The 26,932-nt window shown below is 34.8% G+C and overlaps 3 protein-coding genes and 1 pseudogene across 4 annotated transcripts; 2 read left to right on the forward strand and 2 right to left on the reverse strand.

The window, feature by feature from the left end:
- Positions 8,411 to 9,686, forward strand: LOC109834617 (annotated as a pseudogene).
- LOC109832954 (pentatricopeptide repeat-containing protein At4g13650) lies at positions 17,527 to 21,136 on the forward strand. Of its 2 annotated transcripts, none has more exons than XM_020400456.1 (2): positions 17,527 to 18,483; positions 18,597 to 21,136. In XM_020400456.1, the coding sequence occupies exons 1-2, from the start codon at positions 17,613 to 17,615 to the stop codon at positions 20,978 to 20,980; spliced, it is 3,255 nt and encodes a 1,084-aa protein (XP_020256045.1). In that variant the 5' UTR covers positions 17,527 to 17,612; the 3' UTR covers positions 20,981 to 21,136. The 2 variants fall into 2 exon arrangements, with proteins under 2 accessions (XP_020256045.1, XP_020256044.1); XM_020400455.1 differs by having other exon boundaries at positions 17,527 to 18,444; positions 18,594 to 21,136.
- On the reverse strand, positions 21,939 to 22,997 carry LOC109832075 (short-chain type dehydrogenase/reductase-like). Its single transcript, XM_020399520.1, has one exon. It carries the CDS (start codon positions 22,818 to 22,820, stop codon positions 22,056 to 22,058), a length of 765 nt encoding a protein of 254 aa, XP_020255109.1. The 5' UTR covers positions 22,821 to 22,997; the 3' UTR covers positions 21,939 to 22,055.
- LOC109832956 (short-chain type dehydrogenase/reductase-like) lies at positions 24,719 to 25,803 on the reverse strand. The gene has a single exon (XM_020400457.1). It carries the CDS (start codon positions 25,600 to 25,602, stop codon positions 24,838 to 24,840), a length of 765 nt encoding a protein of 254 aa, XP_020256046.1. The 5' UTR covers positions 25,603 to 25,803; the 3' UTR covers positions 24,719 to 24,837.

The following is a 26,932-nucleotide window of genomic DNA, read 5'->3' on the forward strand; positions in this document are numbered from 1 at the left end:
GAAAGTTTGGAGGGTACCCGGACATTTGAATTGTATTTGCAGAATGCCCCCGCTATCCTCTGTGTTTTACCACTTTGCACCGAACTGCTTCTGTAATATTCTGATTCTACTCGTGGGGGCTGTTTGGTTATTTCCTAAAAAACCAAAAATTAGAAATGCAAACCAAGAAAACTCAAAAAGTACAATTTCACACATTTCCATCTTTAAAATTCACCCACAACATCTAATAAAATATTATTTTTATCCAACAACTCATCCATCACATCTAATAAAATATTATTTTCATCCAACAACTCATCCATCACATCCACCACATCTAATAAAATATTATTTTCATCCACAACATCACTCAACTCATCTCATCTCATACTTAAAAATTACTCACATCATCCAATAAGATTGTGACAACTCATCTCATCTCATTAACATTTTATTTCTTTGTTTTCCTCCCAAAAAGCTAGGAAAACAATTTCCTTAAGGGTCCGTTTGGATAATGAAAGTATTGGAAGTAAGAAATAAGTTACGGAAGTAACTTCCAAAACTATGAAATAGGAAGTAGCGGAAATAACATTTTTTTGTTTGTTTCATATATTTTTAGAAGTAATGGAAGTAGAACTTCTTCCTCTTCATTTACTTTTTTTGTTTGGATAATATTTGGAAATATTACTATAAAGTAATTAATACATGTTGCTTCTATTTTATTATTGTTTGGATTGTCGTTGAAATAGAAATAGAAGTATTATAACACACAATATTCTTGCTGCAATGATATTGAAACATAATTGATTGCTTGTTGCCGCAATTGTCGGAGACTCGCAGTACAATTTTGCTACTATATATGGCAAAATTTGATAATGAAATATGATTTTTCTAACTGGTGCCTATAAGCACTTACTAGAGGATGATTATCTATCAGATTTTGCAAGCTTTATACTTTCTTTTAAAGCATCACATATATTTCTACTATACATGTATCATACTGTTTTCTTCTTATTATTGTCTTTATTTCTAATTTATGAATTTCCATTAAAAGCAATATTTCCAATTTATGAAGGGAAAAAAATCTTTTATATATGTCACATGTTCAACAGAAAAGTATGTCATTCATCAATTTCAATAACAATATTTTTTATATCTACGAAAGCAAAAAATGCATGGACGGCATTCATCAATTTTAATAATAATATTTTTTATATCTACGAAAGCAAAAAATGCATGAACGGCATATCACTGTCATAATTTTTTTAAATGTTTATAAAAAAGATTTTATGATTACATATCAACTTCCGTCGTAATTATGATTTTGAGAATCTTTTTTCTTTCGTGGACCCTACCCTACATCAACTTCCGTCGTATTTCAGTGCATTTGAAGACGGAAAAATATCAAGGAAATAGAGGTGTCACGTAGACGCAACGTCAGAATTTCAATGAAGTAGCGGAAGTAGTTTTTACAAAGAAACAAACATACATTTTTGCCAAGAAGTAGCAGAAGTAGCCTCTACTTCCTCTACTTCTGCTATTTCATAGTTACTTCTATGCAAACAAACGGGCCCTAAGTGTGGGTCACATCATCCAATAATATAATGACAACTCATCTCATCTCATATATTTTCTTATTTTTAAGAAATAACCAAGCAAAAGAAAACAACCTATTACAAGAAATAGGTTTCTTATAATTTATTTCATTATTTTTTTCACCAACCAAACAACATTAAAACAAGTTTTCTTAAAAAATCACTCACATCATCCTATAATAAGGTGATAACTCATCTTCATTTCTTTGATTTCCTTCTTTTTTTTAGCAAAACAAACACTCCCAAAATAATTCTTTGATTTAATAGTTTTCAATTTCTTTGATTTTCAATTTTTTTAGGCAAACAAACAGGCCCGTGGAAGAAAAGGTTGGATTTTGCCCCGTTGAATCGCTATTCGTCTTATTGATATTTACGCTAAAGAACACTTAAATACTTTATAGTTTCACCTACTTTGCATTTATATACTCTTAACTTTTTTCGGCCACGTTAATTTATATATCCAGAGATATTTAAATTTTGCATTTTACCACCATCTATTTAGCATAAATGAAAATTTTTCCTTAGAATAATTCCATGCGATACTCATATGCTACTTTTAGATTTTTTTTTTAGATTTTAATGTATTTCTAGATTTACTGTTGAGCCTATTCTGATTTTATTTTAAACCTGTTCCTGTCACATTATTAAATAGAGTTATGCAAAGCGCATCGGTAAATTCAACAAATATTAATAGTTAAAATGCTCTAGTACTAGCTTGTAAATGTCACACAATAATTTTCGAGGGAGTACTCTTGCATTTGGATAATCTAGCACTAATTGTGCAAATTTAAAAAACTCCAAAGTATACGAGTTTTAGCAAAAACAGAGTGAGAGTACATAAGTGCAAAACATGAGAATCTTTAAAGTTCAAATTTAGATAAGCTCTAATGGTTATCGTGTGATTCATGTGGTTGACCAAAATAAATAAATAAAAATAATTGTTACCGGTGTATTTTGTTGCCAATTATTTGCTTATAAAATCAGTATATACAGAATAATCAAATCCATGACAATTCATAATAATGTTGTAAAAAGAATTACCCTGCGTAATATTCAAGCGAACATCATTTGATAATTGTTACTTGGGTTTTTTTGAAATAGGCAATTAGATTACACCAATTGAAAAGGTTAATTGCATTAAAATGATCTATTGTTCCTCTTTTTTTATTTTCCCAAGTCACAGGATCTTATTTGTAAAACATTGTAAACAAATGCTCTAAAGTTTACATTTACTTCAAATAATTAACCTAAAGTTTATAAATGTTTTAAATAAATACCCTAGAGTTTACACCATTAATTATCTGTTACGTATTTTGAGAATATTCCTATGTGATATGCACGTGACAATACGAGGCATTTTATTATATGCAACTTAGGTTATTGATGCAGCATTAAATTGATGCAACATTTTATATATGATCTTAAATTGATTCAAGTTTTTCAAACTTTCTAATTTTCCAAATTATATATGCAACTTAGGTTGTATCATTTATGACTACTTATATATTATTACTGTTTTATTTTGCATTCTTTTACTACATCAATTTTTGTATATTAAACAAATCCGTGCATCGCACGGGCTTGAAACTAGTATCATTAATTCACACCGGACTATCCTTATGTTATATATTCCGTTTATTCTTCCTCAAATTAGACCTAAAACTGACATTTTTTACGTTGTCACTATTTGATTCAATGCAAAGAAGCAAAAAGGCAAAGCTCAAGATGTTCAAGCCCTAGTCCATACAGCTGCCAGATTGCTCGATTTCCCCTTCCCCCACTTCGAATTCACGGGGGGTTATTGGTTGGGATATTTTGGAGGATAATGGGATAATTTTGATGATTCTATTTCATAGTATTATTCGTTGGGACAATAGAATAAGGATAATATTTTTTTGTGTTATTGGTTTTTTGGAACACTAGTGAGATAGTTACACCACTTGGGGTAAATTTACCCCACTCATATACAAAAATTTTGTCCCAATAGTAAAAAATTACCCCATCCTCCATATTAGAACAATGTTGTTTCACTTTGAAGGCAATTAGGATAATTTTTAAATATTTTTGTATTATTTAACTAATATATGCTAATTATATTATAAATATATGACATGATATATAAAACATAACATATATTAATAATATTATGTAATATATTATTAATTAGTAATTATAGTATAACATATTTATTATAATATTATATAATATTTTAATAACATATATTAAATATTTTAATAACATATATATAATATTTTAATAACATATATTAATATATCAATTATTATATAATATAGCATACTAATATAATGTTAATTAGTAATTATTGTATAACATATTATATTTTTGTATAAATAAAGTAATATATTATATTAAATATACTAATATTATATTATATTAATTATTATATATAGTATAACATGCTAATATAATATAATAATTAATAATAGTAATTTGTAAGTATAGTATAATATATTATATTTTAATATAAAGTAATATAATAATTAATAATAGTAATTTGTAAGTATAGTATAATATATTATATTTTAATATAAAGTAAAAAATAATATTTATATTGTCATAATATACTAAATAATATACTAAACCAATTAGATAAGTTAATTTAGAAGTAATTAATAGATAAAATTATATTTTAATAAGGTGCCATATCATTAATTATCCCACATGCATTGTCAAATCAAAAGGCTCAAATTATCCCATTATCCTACTTTACCCCACTCAAAATATTCCAAAGGGATAAAATTATTCTACTGGAACAATTTTTCCACTTGGCCACTATTTGTCCCAACCAATAACCCCCCTCAGAGCATCTCCAACAGCTTCCCAATTTCTTAATTTTGGAGAATTTAGTTAGGTTTTTGATCCAACAGATTCCCCATCTTATTCCCCAAAATAGGGATGGAGGAGAAAAAAATGGGGAAGCTTCCTCAAATCTGAAGCATTCTTCAAATTTTTGGAGGAAAAAAATGATTCTTTAAAATGGGGAAGGTGTTGGAGTTGGTGTAAAAATAATTTAAAGAATATGACATTTATTTCCATATTTTAGAATAAAATTTTAGAGAAACTGTTGGAGATGCCCTCAATACCCTATCCAATTGAGATCTCAAAACCCTCTCCTCTCTCTCGGGCCCAATACTTTGAGAAGCTGCAAGAATCGAGGGGTTTTACTCTTGATGGGTGTTTTAATACGCGTGAGTAATAGAATTAGGGGAATATATTTTCGTCTTTATGCCAAACAGCGAATATTTTAGATTATTTATTTGCAACGTTTTACAAATGTAGTCATCTATTAAGTGAAGAAACGAAAACAACCGGTCGTTTACGTGCAATTAACCCTCTACCGAAATACAAGTCATTAAGAGGAGGCCCAGCTACCGTAATAAAGTATGAACCCGTTAGGCCCAGTCTCGGCCCAACCCGCTAACTTAACATTACGGGTTACCTTACAATGCTCCGCGGGACACTGGATCAGTCCGGGTGCCTATATATTGTATTCGAGAAAATACCTTGTCATCTTTGAACCTAGGGTTTCTCTAGCCGCTTCTTTAGTCCCAATGAGGGTTTGCCCTCTTTCTTCAAAATCTCATTTTCTTTTTTTTCAAAATTGTTATATTTTAATTAAAGATCTGGCCTAATATTGCAATTTTTTGCTGATTGTTTTCAAAGCGCAGCAAGGAATCTATCATTAGGCTATATATTTCTACCTTTAGCTCCGATTATCCTCCTTTTTTTTCCTTAAATGAAGTATAGGATTTATTGGTGACAAGGTAGGCAAATGTTTTTATTTTCACAAAGTTAGTATCTTTATTTTGTATTGATCTAATCTTTTGGCATAATGTTGGGTGATGAAGTAAATCAATCGGATTCCCAATGAGTTCATTCAAATGATTACATAACCAGCTACTTCTGACTTCTTTATGCCCAATTTAATCATTTTAATCTTTTTTGGTTTGGTTTTGTAATTCTATTGATTATTACTGTTTTTTAGGGGCCGGTGATGTAAGAATATATTTGCTACTCTTGATGGGTTTTCACCCACTTGACGATATATATCCACCAAGATCTCTGAGGCCTTGAATCTTTTTCCCCCATCATTAATTTTTATTCAGTTCAAATTAATCATAGCGAATATTTTTAAATTAAATTTGTACTTTTATTTTGACCGCAAAGTGATGAGCTAGACTTTGTCTGAAGTTATTATGTCGATGACAAATATATTATTGCCTTCAAAGTTCTCTGATTGCTATGCTCGTTTTTAAATTGTTTTCCTACAGTTTAAGAATAGGGTTTGCGCATCTTCTCGATTTATAAACTCCCTTTTTATTATTGTTAGCGTAGCCTAGTAAAATTAAAAACCATACTCTACTTGTGTTTAAATGAATTGTACTGATTGTTTCATCTGCTAATGTTCTGGGCAGTTGTTCATTGATAAGTTTATATTTTTTGATATGTATTAAAATAATATAAAAGAGTTTGATGATAATGTATTATTCCTACCAAGTCAAGATGGCCGAGTGGTCTAAGAGCTTCTCCAACCGAACGGCGATCCCCCCAAATTGACGCAAAAAAAGTTCTTGTTCCTCCTCCAACCGAACGCTTTCCCCAGCGCCATTTTGGGGGAGAGCTACAGTGCTGCGCCAGATTTGGCGCAACACTGTAGCTTTGGCGCAGTTAAATTTTTTTAAGGCATGGAGTTTATTATTTTGTTGGTTTTTAATGTTTTTCTTTTTATTCATGATCAAAATATTTTATGGTAGTTTTTATTTTTTTAATTATTTTGATATGAACTATTATAATAAAATTAGATTATAAAATAATTATTAAAATAAAATTCAACAATGGAAAAAATAGATAGTTTAATCCAAACACTTAAAATTTTAAAATACTAGAACCAAATAGAACATTGAACATAAACTAGAACAACATTAAAAATTAACACTAATTGCAATACATTAAAATTAAAGGAAAATAGAACATTGAACATAAACTAAAATAATATTTTAGTATTTTGGGAAGTCATCATGAGAAGGACGAAGATGCTCGAAATGTTGGGCAAAAGTACCAGAATCGTTATTTTGAGATCTTTTACCTTGGTTAGTTCTTTTATGCATAATTCTCGATTGTTCTTGTACAAGAAACTCATGTAGTTTTGGATCAGTTACTTGTATCAAATCTTTCAGTAAAATTAAATTTTCTTCTCGTAATTCTTTCACGTCTACTTTTTTGGTTGTAGTTTGAGCTCGTAACATTTGGATTTTATAATTTAATTGCCTATCAGCATTATTTTTTTCCATAATTGCTAGCATTTTTTGATTCTCTTCTTTCATATACTCCATAAACTTAGAACTTTCTTCATCATTTTTCTTTTTAAATTTTGTTTTCGTGCCTCTATATGTCTTTCAGAAGTACCACCAAAATCATTGTCATTCATATTAAAATCGAATGAAGCCAGTCCAGGAAATGCTTGTGTGGGAGAGTACTCTGATTGTGATGATGCAAAGTTACCATGTTGCATACGTCCCACTTGAATTCCAGCACTGATTGTGATGATGCAAAGTTACCATGTTGCATACGTCCCACTTGAATTCCAGCATTAACATCTGTAAATTTTTCGATATCTTTCAAGATGGGCCAGTTGCATACGTCCCACTTGAATTCCAGCATTAACATCTGTAAATTTTTCGATATCTTTCAAGATGGGCCAATTACACTTTAGTTCGATTGAACTGCAAAATGATATAAATATATAAAATTAAAATTCAATCATAAATTAAATCTCAAAAATATCTTGTTCAGAAGCACCGCTTGGATTTAAAATTTTAACCTGTCTTACACATCCCCTCATCTTGCCAATTGCAGTTAACAGAGTTTGCATTCGACATTTCAAAGATCTTCTGGGTCGAACTTGAGTGATAAAAGCAGGCATTGAGCTATGATAATCACTCTCAACTTGAGACCAAAATTGATCCTTAGATTGGTTTATACCTATGATCGGATTTTTGGAAATGTCAAGATATACATGGTAGAGGTGTGAGTCTTCAGCATTTGTGTATGAAGAACTTCGTTGATTTGAAGTCATCTATAACACAAATGTGTATGAAGAACTTCGTTGATTTGAAGTCATCTATAACACAAATGAAGAAGATGTATGTTTCTTGAAGTATGATATGTTATTTATAGATGAAAATGTATGTTTCTTGAAGTATGATATGTTATTTATAGATGAAAAATGAAAGTGACAACATTTCAAAGAAAATATCAATGATAACATATCAACTTTAAACACTTCATGACAACATATCAAAGAAAAGACACATCAATAACAACATATCAACTTCCATCACACATTAATGACAACATATCAATTTTTATCACTTCATGACGACATTTCAAAGAAAAGACACCTCAATGACAACATATCAACTTCAAACACTTCATGATAACATATCAAAGAAAAGACACATCAATGACAACATATCAACTTCTGTCACTTCATGACGACATTTCAAAGAAAAGACACCTCAATGACAACATATCAATTTCAAACAATTCATGATAACATTTTAAAGAAAAGACACCTCAATAACAACATATCAACTTCAAACATTTCATAACAACAATTCAAAGATAAGACACCTCAATGACAACATATCAACTTCAAACACTTCACGACAACATTTCAAAGAAAAGACACATCAATGACAACATATCAACTTCTAGCACTTCATGATAACTCTTCATGATAACATTTCAACTTCCAACACTTCCCGTTTATCATCTCCATCTATTATAAAAGCTCATATTGATGAGTTTGCTAAAATCATAAACCTCTATTTTCAAAAAAAATAAATTTTAACAATAGAGATTCTTCTAATTTGTCATCATCATTTTCTGATAATGAAATTGAAGATGAACAATTGATAGATGATATTGAAGCGATTGATGCAGAAAGGGAAGCAGTGTTTCGCATCAGGAACAACAACAATCTTCTCATCGCTTACTATATCAATCAACAAAACAACCAAGTAATTCGTGGAGGCTCAATTCCTGGTCATATAGTGATCAACCGTGATCGAGAAAATGCTGATCGTAATCTGTTCAACGACTATTTCTCTGAGAATCCGTGATATAATGATTCGATGTTCCGCCGACGATTTCGAATGTCTCGAGATTTATTCCTTCGCATTGTTAACGCCATAAAAGCTCACGACACTTACTTTATACAGCAAAGGGATGGGGTCGGTAGACTTGGATTGTCTACGCTTCAAAAAATTACAGCTGTGTTCCGAATGTTGGCATATGGTCTACCAGCGGATGCTACTGATGAATACATTAAAATAGGAGAGTCGACAGCAATCGAAAGTTTTAAGAGATTTTGTCGTGCTGTTGTGGAGGTTTTTGCAGAACAATATCTGAGATCGCCTAACACTAATGACATTGCCAGACTACTACATATTGCTAAACAACGAGGTTTTCCAGGAATGTTGGGCAGTCTAGATTGCATGCATTGGAAATAGAAAAATTATCCAACGGCTTGGGGGGCCAATACGTAGGTCGTAGTGGATCCCCAACTATTATTCTGGAGGCCGTAGCTGATTATGATCTTTGGATATGGCATGCATATTTTGGTTTGCCAGGTTCCAATAATGACATTAATGTTTTAGAGGCATCTCATCTTTTTGCAAAACTCGCTGAAGGTATTGCTCCTCCTGCTCATTATGTCATTCAAGGTAAACATTATAACATGGGTTACTATTTAGGTGATGGTATATATTCAAAATGGTCTACTCTTGTACAAACAATTCATGATCCTCGTGGTCCAAAAAAAAGTTGTTTGCAATGAAGCAAGAAGGATGCAGAAAAGATGTAGAACGTGCATTTGGAGTACTCCAATCTCGATTTGCAATTGTGTCAGGACCAGCTCGTTTTTGGAAAAAAGAAGTATTACATGATATCATGACTGCGTGCATTATTATGCACAACATGATAATTGAGGATGAACGTGATCTTAATGCTACAATTAAAAATTGGAAGGAAGCGCCAGTTCCGGACGTAGAGATGGTTGTAGATGAAAATGCTCGGTTTGAAGGGTATCTGGCTCGTCATCGACAAATCAAGAATAAAGAAGCTCATATTGCACTTCGAGATGCATTAATTGATCATTTGTGGGATGAATATACTAATTCGGAGACTTGGAATTTTATCAATATGGACCGTGTCTTTGTGTTTTATTTTATGTTAAATGTAATGCCTTTTATTTTTATTTTTTTTTGCTTGCAAGTGTGATGTTTTCTTTTGTGATGTTAAATGTAATCTTTAGTTGAAGTTATGAAAGTAATATTTTAATTTGATTTAGCATTTAATTTTTATATTTTTATTTTATTCATAAAATATATTATTATAATTAATTATATGTATTATATAATTATATAATTTGTTAAATATTTTAAATTTCAAAAAATGTTAAAAGATAAGAATAATAAAAGGAATATTCTTTTTGGTGTAACATTTGGTGTAATGGGTTGGAGATGGAATAGTAATTTGGTGTAAAAACTACACCAACTTGATGTAAAAACTACACCATTTTGAGTTTTATGGTTGGAGATGCTCTAAGGCGCCAGACTCAAGTTCTGGTCCTCGTGAGAGGGCGTGGGTTCAAATCCCACTTCTGACATATTTATTTGAGGGCACATTTTTGTTTATTTGAAGGGGTTGTTTGATTCAATTTCTATAAAAAAAAGTACCTTAAATTAATTTTCATGTATTTTATAAAAAAGTATAGAAAAAAGAAATTAGTAATTTTTTATTTTTTACTTTGTTTGGTTCAAAATATGAGAAGAGGAAAAATTAATTTTATAAAAAATAAGTTGAGAAATGTAAATGGATAATTTTGTATAAAATTTTTTATTTAAATTAATGCTTTGATTTTGGTATTAGTTTTTTTATTATTTTGACATTAAGTTATTTTTTATAAAATATGCTAATTTTTCTTATTTTATAGAAAATATTTTTATAAATTTTTTGAATTTAATATAATTTATTGAAAACTGTAGAAAATTTTTAAATATAAAATAGCTATTGTCAGGTTTTATACTAAATTTTTTCTACAAAATGAGTGAACTAAACACCCCTTAAGTTTTGCTTATGTTATTTTGTAGAATATTTGTGTATTATTACATAGTATATATATTTTGCAGCGTGTCGCTTTTACCTGTATTAAATGAATTGTATTGACTAATCAATTTGCATTAAAGTCGCAAATTACATTGAACGAAATTTCAATATCTGCCTGATGAGCTTGCCACATCAATCAAGCTGTAATTTTTGAACCTATGAATTTACCAATTATAACGCTTTGACTATTCGTCATGGTTACGATGCTTGTACAATTTTCAAACAAATGGCAATTGAAATGTTCAGTGAAAGTGTTTTGAGGTAATAGAAGCAGAACTGGAAAAGAGATGGAAACTTATGATTTCTACATTGATCTTGTTAATTACGATACACATCTGCAAGTATTTGAAAAGATTTTAGGGAAAAATGTGTCAATGCCCCAAAATGAAAAAGCTATTGTGACAAGGCCTTTCATATTATTTTTTGTGTGACAAAGTCCCAACCACATGAAATACTTGTGTTTCAGTTGTTATTTACCTTTTCAACACAGCACAATGAGAGTTTTTTTCAAATTCCAAAACCGCCCCCCCTCTCTCTCTTTCCTCTCTTCTCACGCTCAAGTCTCGAATCGATCACCATTATCTCCTCTTTCATGCTGCTGGCAAACAGAGGGACAAGCTCAAATCGGATCCGCTGCCAGACCCTACCAAAAACAAGACCGAGAAGCCTCCTTCGATCCCCAAACTCCAGCTTGCTAAACTGAACCTTTGACCCCTCGCCGGCAGTTGCCATCGACGATATCGAAGCAGATTGCCTTAGAGACATGTTCCTACCCTCGTAGGCGGGAGCGATGACGAAGCTCTTGGTGTGCTGCAGTTAGGGGAGGAGGAGGAGGGGGAGGGGGGCTTCAAGTCGACCTTGAGGAGGAGAACGTTGCAGCTGGAGTGGACGGGGGCGACGGAGCCCCGTCGGCGCGGCCGTGGAGTGGTGATGGAGCCACACAAGGCTTGCCCTGGGCAGCTGCCTAGGGTAAGAAAGTTTCTGATCATCTGTGGTTTTTTCATGGGTTTTGTTTTGGATGGTGTGAGCAAGTGATTTATAGGTGCAAGTTCATGGCGTAACCCACTTTCCTATGATTATATCTGTGGGTTCATGGCGTAACCCACTTTCCTATGATTCCGTGTGTTTGATTCTTATGGCTCTTTTGTGCATTGCACACCAGTTGTTTGTCATTTTGCTTCACTAAGTAATAAGATTTAGGGGTGGGCAAAAACCGAAAAAAACCGGTTCAACCGAAAAACCGCCCGAAAAAGCGGACCGGTTAACCGAACCGGATTAAATGGATGAGAAGAAGACTCTAAACCGCCCGAATCGAATTAAACCGGTTTGGATCCGATTTGAACCCCTGAACCGCCCGAAAAAAACCGAACCGAATTTTCTAATTCGTTCTTTGTCGGATATTCATATTGCTCAAAATGAGAAGGACTTCGTCGTTCGGAATTCGGTCAAAATGGAAAGGACTTTTAGTTCGGACGAAGTCGGATGGAATAGATTTCTTATTAGTGAGTCATCACTTGAACATTAAGCTATATAATTGCTCGGTAATTTGATTGTTATATTTACATACATGTTTATATTGTATAGTTCCTTTTTCATTAGGCCTGCTAGCGTATATGCCCGCATTAAAATCGGTGAAACCTCATATAAGCTTTCAAATTCTACTAGAGGCATGTTAAGTTGTTTTCTAAGAAATGAAAGATAACCTTTTGATTATAGTTAATTAATATTTGAATGTTACGTAACCATATGTACTTGTTGATATGGTTTGCGCTCATTTCACTGATTTTGGTTTTTTGTTAGCTGTGGCAATGATGTTACTTCAAACAAGCTCCACATTTCATTGTTTGGGGGAAAAAGTTAAGAAGACAAAATGGACAAATAATGATACTTCATCAGAAATTAATAGGCAATGATCTCAGGTGTGGGCAGTTTTTTGTGAAATAGTATTAATTCGGTTCAAAACCGAAACCGATCCGAATTTCGGTTGGGCCGAATATTCGGATGAAGGAAAAAAAATCTGGATCTGGATGAGAGTTTTGAGAATTCGAAAAATTCGGATTGGATACGAATTGAGCTTAAAACCGATCCGAACCGAATATGCCCAGCCCTAATAAGATTTGTATTACACATAAACATGTGAAATTTTGAATGGGAGTCTTGTGACTCTGTGATATGACCAATGTAAGTCTATGTCCTCAGGACCACAACCTTCTAAGGAGTTAACCACCATTTTTTCGTTGTTCATTATATACGAGAAGAAAAAAAAATCATTTGTTTTGCTGTGCCCATTTGTTACTTTGAGAATTTGCTACTAGTTTTCTCTTTTGAGCAAGATTGTGTTTTGCAATGGCTTAGAATTTTTATTTTACTAAGTTTTTTATCAGCTGACGTTACATTTGTGAATCCAGTGCTGCAACATTTATAATATCTAAAGCTCTAGTCGATAATTGTGCTATTTATCTAACCATATGGTTTGGTTGTCTCTTATTTGTGACAAAATAAGTAAAAATTTGATTAATGTTAAATATCATGAGAACATAGAATGTCTGTCAAATCTCATGATCAGCAAGAACATGACATGTATTCTATGTTAACTTTAACTGGTACATGTTAACTTTTATAATTATATGTTAACTCTCCTCGTAAAATGTTAACTTTCAGCTGAACATGTTAATGTTTATCATAATATGTTAACTTTCTTCATAACATGCTAACTTTTTCTCAGAATGATTATTTTTTCTCATCTTATGAATTTGTTGTGTTTTGAGAGAAGTTTGTTTTTGGAATGGATAGGCATACACCAATGAACTGGAGAACAAGATCTCACGACTTGAAGAAGAGAACGATATTATATTCTACGTCGCCACCAGAACCAAAGCATCAACTTCGACGATCAAACTCAGCTTCTTTCTAAAGATTGCCCGTATACTAAAATTTGTAGATTTGCATGAAGATTGGAGTGGTTTTTGTAAGATATTTGTATAAGAAAACATGTCTGAACTTGTGAGAACTTATATATCAATGATAAATCATCTTGAGGGACTTTCAGTCTTTCAAACACATCAAATTTTAGTTCAAAAAAACTTGTTATGAAGAAAGTTAACATATTAGTATGAAAGTTAACATGTAACAGTGAAAGTTAACATATTATGATGAAAGTTAACTTGTTCAACTGAAAGTTAACATGTTATGATAAGAGTTAACATATAATGATGAAAGTTAACATATAACAATTAAAGTTAACATATTAAGATGAAAGTTAACATCTTCGGATTAAAGTTAACATGTTATGAAGAAAGTTGACATGTTCACGTGAAAGATAACTTATTCAGCTGAAAGATAACATAGTAAAAAAAAAACAAAAAAAGATAAGCTGCTTTTAAAACTTCTTATAGGTGATATTGCTTGAGTACACAATATGATTATTCTTACAAATTAACAGATTACAACTTCGATGAAACACAAACAAACTTGCAAGATCTGATTACATCCCTATCATCGATTCTAGGTGTAGGAGGAGATGAGTGAGTTAGTGATGAACATGTCGGAATCGAGGTTGATTTTCACCATCAATACAATCAAACAATCAAACTAAATCGAACAGGAGTTGGGTAGCATCCAAATAACCACTTTTGGTATATTAGCTTCAAATATCACTCAACACAAGAAACAACCCAATACAATCAAACGAAATCAACAAGGCAAATCAACAACCTGACAAAATAAAAAAAGGTTGATTTTCACCATCAATTTGATGAAGGAAAGCAGCAAAACCCAATAACAGTAACCAAAGCATTCGACAAATAAGATAACACATCAAGAGAGAGATGTCACCTAAATTAGATCAAGCTTTGTGCCTGAGACGCTTCCTCGGCTTCTTTAGCTTGTGCTTGTTCATCTTCCTCTTCCTCTTCTTCTTCTTCGCACTATCAGCCCACATTGCTGGACCTCCGCCATCATCATGGTCGTCATCGGAGCCTATATTTGTGTCGTATAGGCCGAGCCCATGAAGAGAAATTGGGTCCAGAGTAAAGCAATGGGGGAAAAGATTGGTAAAATATTTTGGGGTCTGGATTTGGGTTTGAGTCAGGGTTTTGGTGAAGGAACGAGGAAAATGGGGGATTTGAGAGATGAGTTTTGTTGAGGGATGTGAGGAGTCTAAATGGAGGAGAGGTGAATGATTATTTTCACTTTCTTGTCGCTCCGCCACTGTTGGCCGCCTCGCTCTTTTCCTCAGTTACCTCTGTGGTGGCTGATGCTGATGCTGGAGCTGCGACCTCCTCTGATGATGGGGCAACGATTTCTGACGTCTCTGTGGCTGTAACCTCCACCGTCGATGTGGCCTCCACCGTTTCTGGTGCCGAAGCGACAACCTCCTCCAAGACCTCATAGGAGAAGAAGAAGAAGAAAATGGGAAGGGGTATTTTCCGGAGCTTTTGTGATTAAATCCTGAGATAGTGTGAAAAGGGGCCTAATTACATTTTTTTTAGTTTTTGGGGTTAAAGGAAATAAGAAAAACATTGAGGGGTTGGGTCACAACAGCTTATATTTTTTGGGGCCTAGACACATTTTCCCCAATATTTTAAAGAAGGATATTCTTTTATGTGACGGGCCAGATAACATTTGCAAGTATTTGAAAAGAATTTAAAGAAGGATATTCTTTTATGTAACGGGCCAAGTAACACAACGATTATACATCTTGTCGCCTACAACTACAAGCTGAACGTTATGCATCTTCAAGCAAAGGAGGCTAAAATTCTCAACTAGAATAAATTCACATTAGACATTAATTAATAGAAATTTGGATAAGTGACATGTTATCTCTCTTCTCACATTCTTTTAGGGGCTGTTTGGTTCAAATGCTAAAATTTTAGAAGTTTTAATTTCATATGGAATTTGAAATCAGCTGAACGTTATGCATCTTCAAGCGAAGGAGGCTAAAATTCTCAAATTTTAGAAGTTTTAATTTCATATGGAATTTGAAATCAGCTGAACGTTATGCATCTTCAAGCGAATGAGGCTAAAATTCTCGTCAACTAGAAAAATTCACATTAGACATTAATTAATAGAAATTTGGATAAGTGACATGTTATTTGTCTTCTCACATTCTTTAAGGGGCTGTTTGGTTCAAATGTTAAAATTTTAGGATTTGTAATTTCATATGGAATTTGAAATCTATAGTTTTTTTTTATAAATGTCTTGGGATTTCTAATATTTTGTTGGTTTAACATTATTATAGAAAAGTAAATCTTAAAATTTATAATATTTTGTTTGGTTCAAACTCAAGATTATAAGATAACAAATTATAGAACTTGTAATTTATTGTTGAACCAAATAAATTTTAAGATTTAAAAAAAAAAGATGGTGAATAAGCTTATCTTGTTGAGGTTACCTCTCGCAAGAGAATAATACAATTGTATAGCAATTAAAGTAACCATGTCTATTAAAATTTAAACTCCAATGATCATAAATGGTCATATTAAAGAGCTAAAACCGAAACATGCAATTAGGAAGTTCAAATCAGCAACCAGCAAGAAAGCTCAAAAATTTGACATGCATCAAGCTCAAGCTCAACCATAACCCAACAAGCTCAAACAAAAACCCAAGCAAGCAACAAGCTAAAACCTAAGACTTGTATAAAGCTTTCAAACAAGAAAGAATCTAAAAAATCTAGAATATTAAAGATGTCTATGATCTTGCAGTGAGGGCTTAGGTATAAGCATAATATTGAAAACATGAGTTGGTCTTATCTAATAATGAACTTGCAATGTAGATTGCGATCACATAAAATGTTGTCTCAATTAATAACTGCAAATGCTATGTAGATTGCATTCTCATCCAACATTGCCCTACCTAAACATTTCAAAAACATTGTAGATTGCATTCTTATAACAAGATCGCCATCATTACCCAATTAACTAAACCCCATTATCAATTAAAATTCTCTTAAAAGTATGGTATAGAATAACCGTATCAATACGTATCTCAAAATGAACATATGAACGTAAAATTTCTAATTTTATGCATGATACATATAAAAGTGATCATAGTTGCTGTTGAGGAATTAGTTTTCCACTAGAAGAACATGATACAAAATTCAAACTAGTAAATAAATCCATAAGAAAATGTTATTGTGGCAGGGAATTTCAAACCAGTAAGTATAACAATGTGATTGTCGGTCTGAACAGCACAATGGAGGATTTGTTGGCGTCGTTGAACAAACTTCAGAGCATGTTTGGGTTTTAGGGAAAAAAGATAATAGTTTAGGCATTTCCTCATATCATAAATACCTGATCAGCTGAACAAGTAGTAAGCTAAAGAAAAATTTAGTAACTTACCCCCGTATTGAAAAAATATCTCGTGTCTTAAAAACAATTAGGATCTAACAATAACTGAAAAAAAATGTCTTGGGTCTAAAAATGATTTTCGAATTGGATCTAAAAATAGATAGATAAAAAAATTTGAGTAAATCGTTTTTCATTGGTTTATTAGTTAAAACAACCTTTTAGAAAGTGAGGGAGTTTAGAAATAAATGATTAAAACTTTTTCTCATTGGGCTTTAGGCAAAAACACTCATTCGGAACCTGGCGATTTTGAAACAAATGGGAGCAAAGCTCTCTTTTTTTGGCGTATACCCAAACAAAATTAGGGTTTATACCCAAACAAAATTTATAAGAAAAAGAAAGATATAAACAAGAAAAAAAGCACTTTCTTCTAAAGTGAAACTTTATTAGTAACACAGTCTCAAATAGTGAACATTACTCCAAATTACCACGTGGTTAAATTCTCCCTCCTCAAATTACAAATTGCAACACAAAACTTTCACAAAGAAAATGTCTTCAAGCAATGCCATCAATCTCACTCGTTCCTCTAACAATTCCTTCCTCCAACTCATCGCATCCTCACTTCAGAGCCTCTAAGGCACTACCCATCTCCAAATTTCTTCAATTTAAGACTCCATTTCCTACTATTGAACATCCATTTTCCTTACTTATTCGCCATCATCTGACATTTGTCTGTAGATTTAGCTATTCGAATGGAGAAAGTGAAGGTAACCCAGTTGCTAGAATCACCCAAAATGATGCATTTTCTATTCTCTACTCAATGGAAGAGTCTGGTGTTTCACCTGATCACAACACTTACGCTTACCTCTTAGATTGCTGTTTGAGTTCTGGATCGTTAGTAGACGCTAAAAGGATTCATGCAAGGATTCTGAAGGTGGGTTTTGGAAAAGATAGCACCTTGTGCAACAAGCTTATAGATTTCTACTTGGGTTTCGGGGATTTTCTTGATGCGATCAACGTGTTTGAAGAAATGTCTCATAGAACAGTTTCTTCATGGACCAGTATCATTTCTGGGTTTCTCGAAAGAAATGAACGTCATCAAGTGTTGGCCATTTTCCCAAAAATGTTGAGGGAGTGTAGGGATCCTAATCCTGTCGCTTTCGCGAGTGCTTTGAGAGCGTGTAGTGGAAATAATGTGTATTGGCATCTGGTTCAACAAATTCATGCGAAGATATTCCGGCATGGGTTTGTTGGTGATCCTATTGTTGGCAACCCATTGATTGACTTATATTCAAAGAATGAATGTATAGACTCGGCAATGCTTGTCTTCGAGGAGTTGTTTTCTAAGGATAATGTTTCATGGGTTGCAATGGTGTCTGGATTTTCTCAGAATGGTCTTGGAGAAGAATCACTAAATGTCTACTATTTCATGGGTTGCAATGGTGTCTGGATTTTCTCAGAATGGTCTTGGAGAAGAATCACTAAATGTCTACTGTCAAATGCATCAATCTGGGATTCGGATTTTCTCAGAATGGTCTTGGAGAAGAATCACTAAATGTCTACTGTCAAATGCATCAATCTGGGATTCTTCCGACTCCGTATGTTTTGTCTAGTGTTTTAAGTGCTTGTGCAAAGTGTGAGTTATTTGAGAATGGGAAGCAAATCCATGCTCAAGTGCACAAGTGGGGATTTTACTCGGAAACATTTGTAGGCAATGCACTTATTAGCTTGTATTCACGCTGTGGAGCTCTTCACTTGGCACATAGAGTCTTTACTGAAATGCCACGACATGATGGAGTGACATATAACTCAATGATCTCAGGGCTCGCACAACATGGAAATAGTGAAAGTGCTCTGAAGATTTTCGAAGAGATGCAACATTCCAGCTTCAAACTAGACTCTGTGACTATTTCAAGTCTTTTGAGCGCATGTGCTGCAATTGGAGATATTGAGAAAGGCAAGCAGCTTCATTCTTATGTGTTAAAGGCAGGGTTGTCTTCTCACTACATAATTGAAGGATCGATTCTTGACCTCTATGTAAAGTGTGCAGATGTTGAAACCGCGCGCAATTTTTTCAACACAACAGATAAAGAAAATGTTGTTCTGTGGAATGTGATGCTTGTGGCTTATGGTCAGGCGGGTAATTTGACAGAGTCCTTCGATCTATTCTACCAAATGCAAGTCAAAGGCTTGGAACCGAACCAGTATACATATCCAAGTATACTGAGGACATGCACTTATTTGGGAGAACTTGATCTTGGAGAACAGATTCATACATTAGCAATAAAGACCCGTTTCAATACAAATGTTTATGTTAGTAGTGTGCTAATAGATATGTACTCGAAATGTGGAAGGTTGAGCAGTGCAAAGCAAATCCTTGAGAGAATCACAGAGAAAGATGTCGTCTCCTGGACTGCAATGATTGCTGGCTATGCTCAGCATGAATTTTATATTGAAGCTCTCAAAACATTTGGAGAAATGTTAGCTCACGGGATTCAATCAGATAATATTGGATTGGCAAGTGCAATTAGCGCTTGCGCTGGAATAAAGGCAATTAAGCAAGGAGCGCAGATTCATGCTCAAGCTTGTGTTTCTGGTTATGCGTCGGATAACTCAATTGGAAACTCACTCATCAATCTTTATGCTAGGTGCGGTAAGATTTCAGAAGCATATTCTGCATTTCAGACTGTTGAGCCTGAGGATGAGATATCATGGAATGGACTGATATCAGGATTTGCACAAAGTGGGCATTGTGAAGAAGCTCTTAAAGTGTTTGTGGACATGGACCGTACAGGTATCAAAGCAAATTTATTTACATTTGGGTCTGCAGTCAGTGCTTCTGGTAATATGGCTGATATAAAACAAGGGAAGCAAATCCATGCGAAAATGATAAAAACTGGTTATGACTCTGATATAGAGGCTGGTAATGTTCTAGTTTCACTCTATTCAAAATGTGGAAGCTTAGACGATGCCAAAATGGAGTTTTATGGGATGACTGAAAGAAATGCGATCTCATGGAATGCTATGATCACTGGTTACTCACAGCATGGGCATGGCTATAGAGCCCTCGAGCTTTTTGAGCAGATGAAGAAGAAAGGGTTCAAGCCAAATCATGTAACATTTGTGGGTGTTTTAGCTGCCTGTAGTCATGTGGGTTTAGTGAATAGAGGCCTTGACTACTTCAATTCTATGAGTGAGGAGCATGGACTAATTCCAAAACCAGAACACTATGTTTGTATTGTGGATATTCTCGGTCGAGCTGGACTGTTGAATCGTGCAAAAGAATTTATAGAGGATATGCCAGTTGATCCAGATGCCATGATATGGAGAACTCTTCTCAGTGCTTGTACAGTTCATAAAAATGTTGAAATTGGGGAATTTGCAGCTCAACATCTTCTGGAGTTGGAGCCCCACGATTCAGCTACTTATGTTCTGTTATCAAACATATATGCAATTAACAAAAAATGGGATTGTAGAGATCAGATAAGGAAGATGATGAAGGATAAAAAAGTGAAGAAAGAGCCAGGGCGTAGCTGGATTGAGGTGAAGAACGAAGTACATGCATTTTATGTTGGCGACAGATTACATCCTCTAGCTGATAAGATTTATGAATACTTGGAAGATTTAAATAATAGAGCTGTTGAAATTGGGTATAAACAAGATAAGTATCGTCTACTTAATGAACTTGAGCAAGAGCAGAAAGACCCAAGTGCGTATATTCACAGCGAGAAGATTGCTGTTAGTTTTGGGCTAATTAGCTTGTCTTCAGAAGTACCCATCCGTGTAATTAAAAACCTTCGCATATGTAATGATTGCCATACATGGATGAAGCTTGTCTCAAACATTAAGGGAAGAGTCATCATAGTGCGGGATGTTTATCGGTTCCATCATTTTGAAGAGGGCAGCTGTTCATGCGGAGATTACTGGTGAAAGAAAATAATTGGACAGAAATGGTAATGAAAATATTTTTAAACTGTTTTATTTTTTTTAATCATAGAAAGTTATTTTATTTGTTACATATTAAAATTAGTACAGCTCTGTAAGTTATATTGAGTTACCAACAAGATATTCTTTATGATATTCTGATATCAGACATTCTTCTGTACAGCCAAATTCAAAAAGTTGGACTTGGGTCTAAATTATTTAATCTGAAGAACCTAGTTCTCTTGACATGGCTTTTAGATTTTAACAATATTATTTACAGGCTAAACTACTTTTAAGTTTCAGCATTCGATTCATACTCTAAAACATTCGATGAAATATACATATTCAAAAGATGGGAAAGGTCATCAAAAGCCAGGTTTGATACCGGCTTCACTGGTTTGGCAGCTGACCTTACTTCAGATTACAGCTTTCAGATTTGGCTATTAGGGGATTGTATAAAGATAATATTTGACCGGTGCATGAGATGTTAATCTGCAAAGGTCTCGAGATGATTCTCTGCAAGCATGAATGCAGTGAAGGACTCCATCCACGTAAGAACTATTTATAGCTCATTAGTATTGCATTTTTTCTGTTCTTTTCATATCGATCTCAATTATTTCACATTTGTTGCCGGTTAGATTTTTAAAACTGCTTTGGCGCTGAAAAAACCAACATTATATGGAGCTAATGGTGTTCAAGTTTTTCATCAAGCTTGGGATAACCTGTGTTCTAAGTTTCCAGGCTAATATTTCACAATATTGTTTAGTAAGTATCCTCTTCTCCTTCAAAACTATAATTCACAAGCTAATAATTTCTCCGGTTATCTCGAATAAAGACGAATGTAACCACCTGGATTAGCTTGCAAGTTAAAGTTTAGTAGGAACTGTACGGACAAACTGGATCAGGTTTATAAAAACTTTGTAGAAACAGAATCAGGTTTAGAGACACAGAACAAAACCAAGATTGAACTATCCATAAATTTTTTTGACTCCCAAATCTTAGTATTACATCACATACCACTCTACATGACTCTAATCTCAATCAACACAAAATCATCCAAAGTTATATGGAGTGATTTTTATCAGACGATTCCAGCGTTCGCTCTTATCACCTGACCATTAACCCATTCTGCTTCATCTGTACAAAGAAACCCAACAACAGGTGCTACATCCTTAGTCTCCCCAAGCCTCTCCATCGGATTTAAAGATGCCCTTTTAATATCCTCTTCACTCTTCCCCTCAAAGAACAAGTCAGTAGCAATCGCTCCAGGCGCCACACAATTCGCAGTGATCCTAGTTCCTTTGAGCTCCTTTGCCAGTATCTTCACCATTGTTTCCACTGCTGCCTTTGAGGCTGCATACGTACCAAACTTTGGCACGAGCGTGCCAACCACAGATGTGGTTATCATAATAATTCGCCCACCACCACCACCACGAACGATTCTATTAGCAGCTTCTTGACAACAAAGAAAGGCACCACGAGCATTGACGTTGAAGATGGCATCAAAGTCTTCGACAGGTATTGCGGAGATGGTCGAGTATTTAGAATCAATAACGCCTGCAGAGTTGACGAAGATGTGCACTGGAGAATTGAATGCTTGTTCTGCGCGGTCGAACAGGGTTTTGGGGCCGGAGGGATCGGATGTGTCGGCCTGGACCGCGATGGCTCGAAGATTGGTTGAATTTGAATTGAGCTGGGATGCGAGGAGATCTGCTTGGGTCGAGTTGGTGGCATAGTTGATGACGAGGTTGGCGCCGAGGGAGGAGAGATGGATGGCGATGGCACGGCCGATGCCGCGGGATGAGCCCGTCACGATTGCCACTCGGTCACTGAGAGGAAGAGCCATTAAGGATTTTGTGTTAGAATTTGGGAAAAGAGAGAGAGGGTCGGGAGGGAAGTTGGGGCTGGCTGCTCTTGGAAAGAAAGTAAGTTGTTAACGGTAGAATATCAATAAAAGGAAAATTCTAATGAAAATAGAACGTCTAATAAAGTAAGATTCAAAAGAGAAAGATACAATATTAACTAATAGATTGCTCTGAAGACCTTTCAGCAAATAATATAATATCTTCTAGTAGTTTGGATTGAAGGTAAAGGTTGCTTCACAGAAGTGAGAGTCATGTTCAAATGAATGCTGCAGGATTAGCCGTCAGCCCTGATGTCAGCAGCTTGAAAAAGTGGCCAATGAAAATTTGACACTTATCCCTAATACTTTGTTCATTTTTTTGTGGTGTTCAAAAGCTTTTAGGGGCTGATTTAGATTGATTAATGCAGTATTTATCAATTCTCCTCTTTTTTTTTTTATTTTCCCCAACGGTCTATTTGGAACAGTGCAAGTTGGAGGAGTTACATAAGGAGATCAAATCCTTCCTATTTCCTTGCATGAAAGGGTATAGGTGGTGTCTAAGCTACTAGGAGAGTAATCCCCTTTTTTATTATTTGTTAAGTGGTTTGATTTTCATATTTTAGTAACCCCCCAAGAACTTGTCATATCGATAGTCTTCACTGGAGACTTTATGATGGTTGGTCAGTAATTTTGCTTTGTTCAACTTGAAAAGGGTTGGCTTCTTATAGACTGTAGTCTGTAAAATTTGGTCTACCTTCTCTCTTTCGAGAACTCAATTTCCTTAATCTCGTCTCCTACATTATCATTTAAAGAATTGGATAAAAAAGTGAAGAAAGTTTGAGAAATTAATTGTTAGATTTTCTTGTACGTTCTGTTGTACAAATGCATACCTGTTATTAATACACATATTGATCCTTCATATAAGGTATCTAGTGGTGATTTAAGTCACTAATTACATAATCATGCCTGGTGAAACCATATGCTGACTGTAAATAGTGCATCAAGTGATTCAAGACACCAACCAATGCATTGACTCTGATAGATAATCACGACCCTTAGTTCTTAGTAAAATACTAAATACATGGTTGGCTGCAATTACTGACCTCATATAACTTCTTGAATGGTGACTTTATCAGAGATCAATGACTAAGATGATCGTTCCTATAGGTAATTGAATTGAACTTCTCCTCCTGTTCATCTACCAGTTCATCTACTTGCTGCATTGAATTTGACTAGATCGGTTCATCTTCTTGCTCCATATGAAGAACTCTCTCCGGTTCTTATAAGCTAATCGCGAACAGGTGAAATCGCGAAAAGATTCTAGAATAATAAAAAGCGTTTCCTGGTCTTCAACATTGCCGTCATTGGTTGCCAACTGAACTTCAAAACATCGACATCATGGAGAGTTTTAGTTATATAGACTTGTGCTGTTCTTTCACATTGCTATAAACCGCTCATATTTATCGCCAATTAGCTTTTCCATATTGTTTTCGGAGATCTTGTGGACTGGGAGAACCAAGTTTCTACAGGGCTAGATGATATTCAAGCTTGCAGGCAATCTTTGGAACGATTATGTTAAGTACCATCATTCATTTTTACTTACAGGGTATTGTCTAGAGATACATGATTGTCCTTAGTAGCTGTAGTTTTTAACCTCAAAATTTCTCAGATCATCTGGAATAAGCACAAAATGTTTGACACTTTTTCCCTGTATCTTGAAAATGTTGCCTGGTCAATTGGTTAGCATGTATAATTTGAGAAAGAATATGATTTGTAATCATATCTAAACATGAGAGGGAACAAAACTATGATTGAGAATAAATCCTATATATGTTCATGAACACATGTTTTTGGATCGCAACAATTTGCAAACTTGCAGCTAACTGTAAATTGGTTCTGGCTGAAAAAAAAAGCCCAACATCAATCCATCAATAAAAGATTTAGAATTCCAAAGTTCAGTATTACATCACACGCTCAATTCCTCCACAAAGCAAGACAAGTGAAAGAGTTCCGTACTTTATCAAACGTACCCACCATTAGCCCTAATCACCTGTCCATTAACCCATTCTGCTTCATCCTTACAAAGAAACCCAACCACCGGCGCCACATCCTTGGGCTCCCCAATTCTCCCCATTGGATTCATATCCAGCAACCTCTTGATGTCCGCTTCGGTTTTACCCTCAAAGAACAGCTCAGTCGCGGTCGGTCCAGGCGCCACGCAGTTCACGGTAATCTTCGTTCCCCCGAGCTCCTTCGCCAGTATCTTCACCAGCGTCTCCACCGCCGCCTTCGACGCTGTATACGCACCATACTTCGTCAATAGCGCTCCGACCAAAGAAGTCGATATCATGACAATCCGCCCTCCGCCGCCACGAACGATTCTGTTAGCGGCTTCTTGGCAACACAGGAAGGCGCCACGAGCATTGACGCTGAAAATGGCGTCGAAGTCTTCTACGGGCATGGAAGAGATAGTCGAGTATTTGGAGTCAACGATGCCCGCAGAGTTGACGAAGATGTGCACGGGAGAACCGAATGCTTCCTCCGCACGGTCGAACAGGGTTTTGGGTCCTGATGGATGTGATACGTCGGCTTGGACCGCGATGGCTCGAAGGTCGGCTGAATTCGAGTTGAGTTCGGACGCGAGGAGATCCGCTTGAGTCGAGTTGGTGGCGTAGTTGATGACGAGGTTCGCGCCGAGGGAGGAGAGGTGGGCGGCGATGGCTCGGCCGATGCCACGGGAAGAGCCCGTGACGATTGCGACTTTGCCGGCGAGGGGAAGGGCCATTGTGAATTTTGTTTGGATTTGAGAAAAATAGAGAACGGAGAGCGTTCGAGGAGAATTTGGGATTGGTTTGGGTTGGAAGGTGAAGGTTATATACGACAGAAGATGATGGTCATGTTGAAATATCCATAATAATTGTTGCAGTTTTTGCCGTCAGGGCTGCCGTCAGGAGCTTGATAAAATAGCCAACGGTAAAGCTAAGTAGTCAACCATGGTGGCTGCTAGGAAAAAACTGTCCCTGAATCTACTTTATTAGCTTTTGTGCTGCGCTGCTCAAAATTTCTAGCGGTTGCTTTCCACTGATTAATTTTAGGGGAATATAATCCCTTTCTTTTTTAAATAGTTGATAAGAAGTTTGATTTGATTTTTGTAAACCATAGAAAATGACTACTTACCAACCACCACGGATCCACCCCCCTTACTGTAGCAATATTGCAGTAACAGTACAAAACTATCACAAAATCACACATATATAACCCCCTTAGCCTTAAGTTGTGATCGTCCCAATAATAAGCAAAAGAGAGAGAAAAAGGGAGTCTCTCGTTATAAAGCAAGAAGATTGTAACTAATAAAAAAAAAGAGTCTCTACAAAAATGACACAAGAGGTTGCCTAAATGTCATTTTATCATGTTTACAAAAATCAAATCAAACTTCTTATCAACTATTTAATAAAGAAAAGGATTATTCCCCTACCGTTTGGCAAAGGGTTAAGTGAGGGGTTAAGGAGACTTAACCTATTCTTAACCTGCCAAACACAAAAAATCTATACAATGGTTAAAGTGAGTTAACCCTCTATAATTTGCCAAACATAAAAAATATAGAAGAGTTAAGCTAAACCCTCTAGATGGATTAAAATGAGTTAACCCCTCAAAATAAGGGGTTTACTAATACTCCTATTTAGAAGGATTAAGAGTTAACCCTTCTATTTATAATGAAATAGTCAAAATCATTGTTATTTCCAAACAATAAAACTGATCACATTGACTAAAATAAAACTTATTTAACGGGGTTAATAATTTAGTCTTTCAGATTATCGAATGAGCTAAGTATATTAATCCTTCTATTTAACCCCTCTTCCTTAACCATTTGCCAAACGGGGCCCTAAAGTTAATCTGCTCTTCTAAGAATGTAAATAAATATTGTTCACCTGACATTAAATTGTTGTGGAGCCCGCTTATTTCTACTGACAGATTTCCCTTACAACGAAAAAAGGAAAAAAACAAAGCAGCATATTTTGAAATTCAAATCCCCTCTTTTTTTTGAGCATTGCTTTTTGGCTCGCGCTTTAACGTGCGAGCCAACTCGCACAGAAACAGGGGGTGGGACCCATTGG

Source organism: Asparagus officinalis, chromosome 3, assembly GCF_001876935.1.
Source record: "Asparagus officinalis chromosome 3, Aspof.V1, whole genome shotgun sequence".
NCBI lineage: Eukaryota > Viridiplantae > Streptophyta > Magnoliopsida > Asparagales > Asparagaceae > Asparagus > Asparagus officinalis.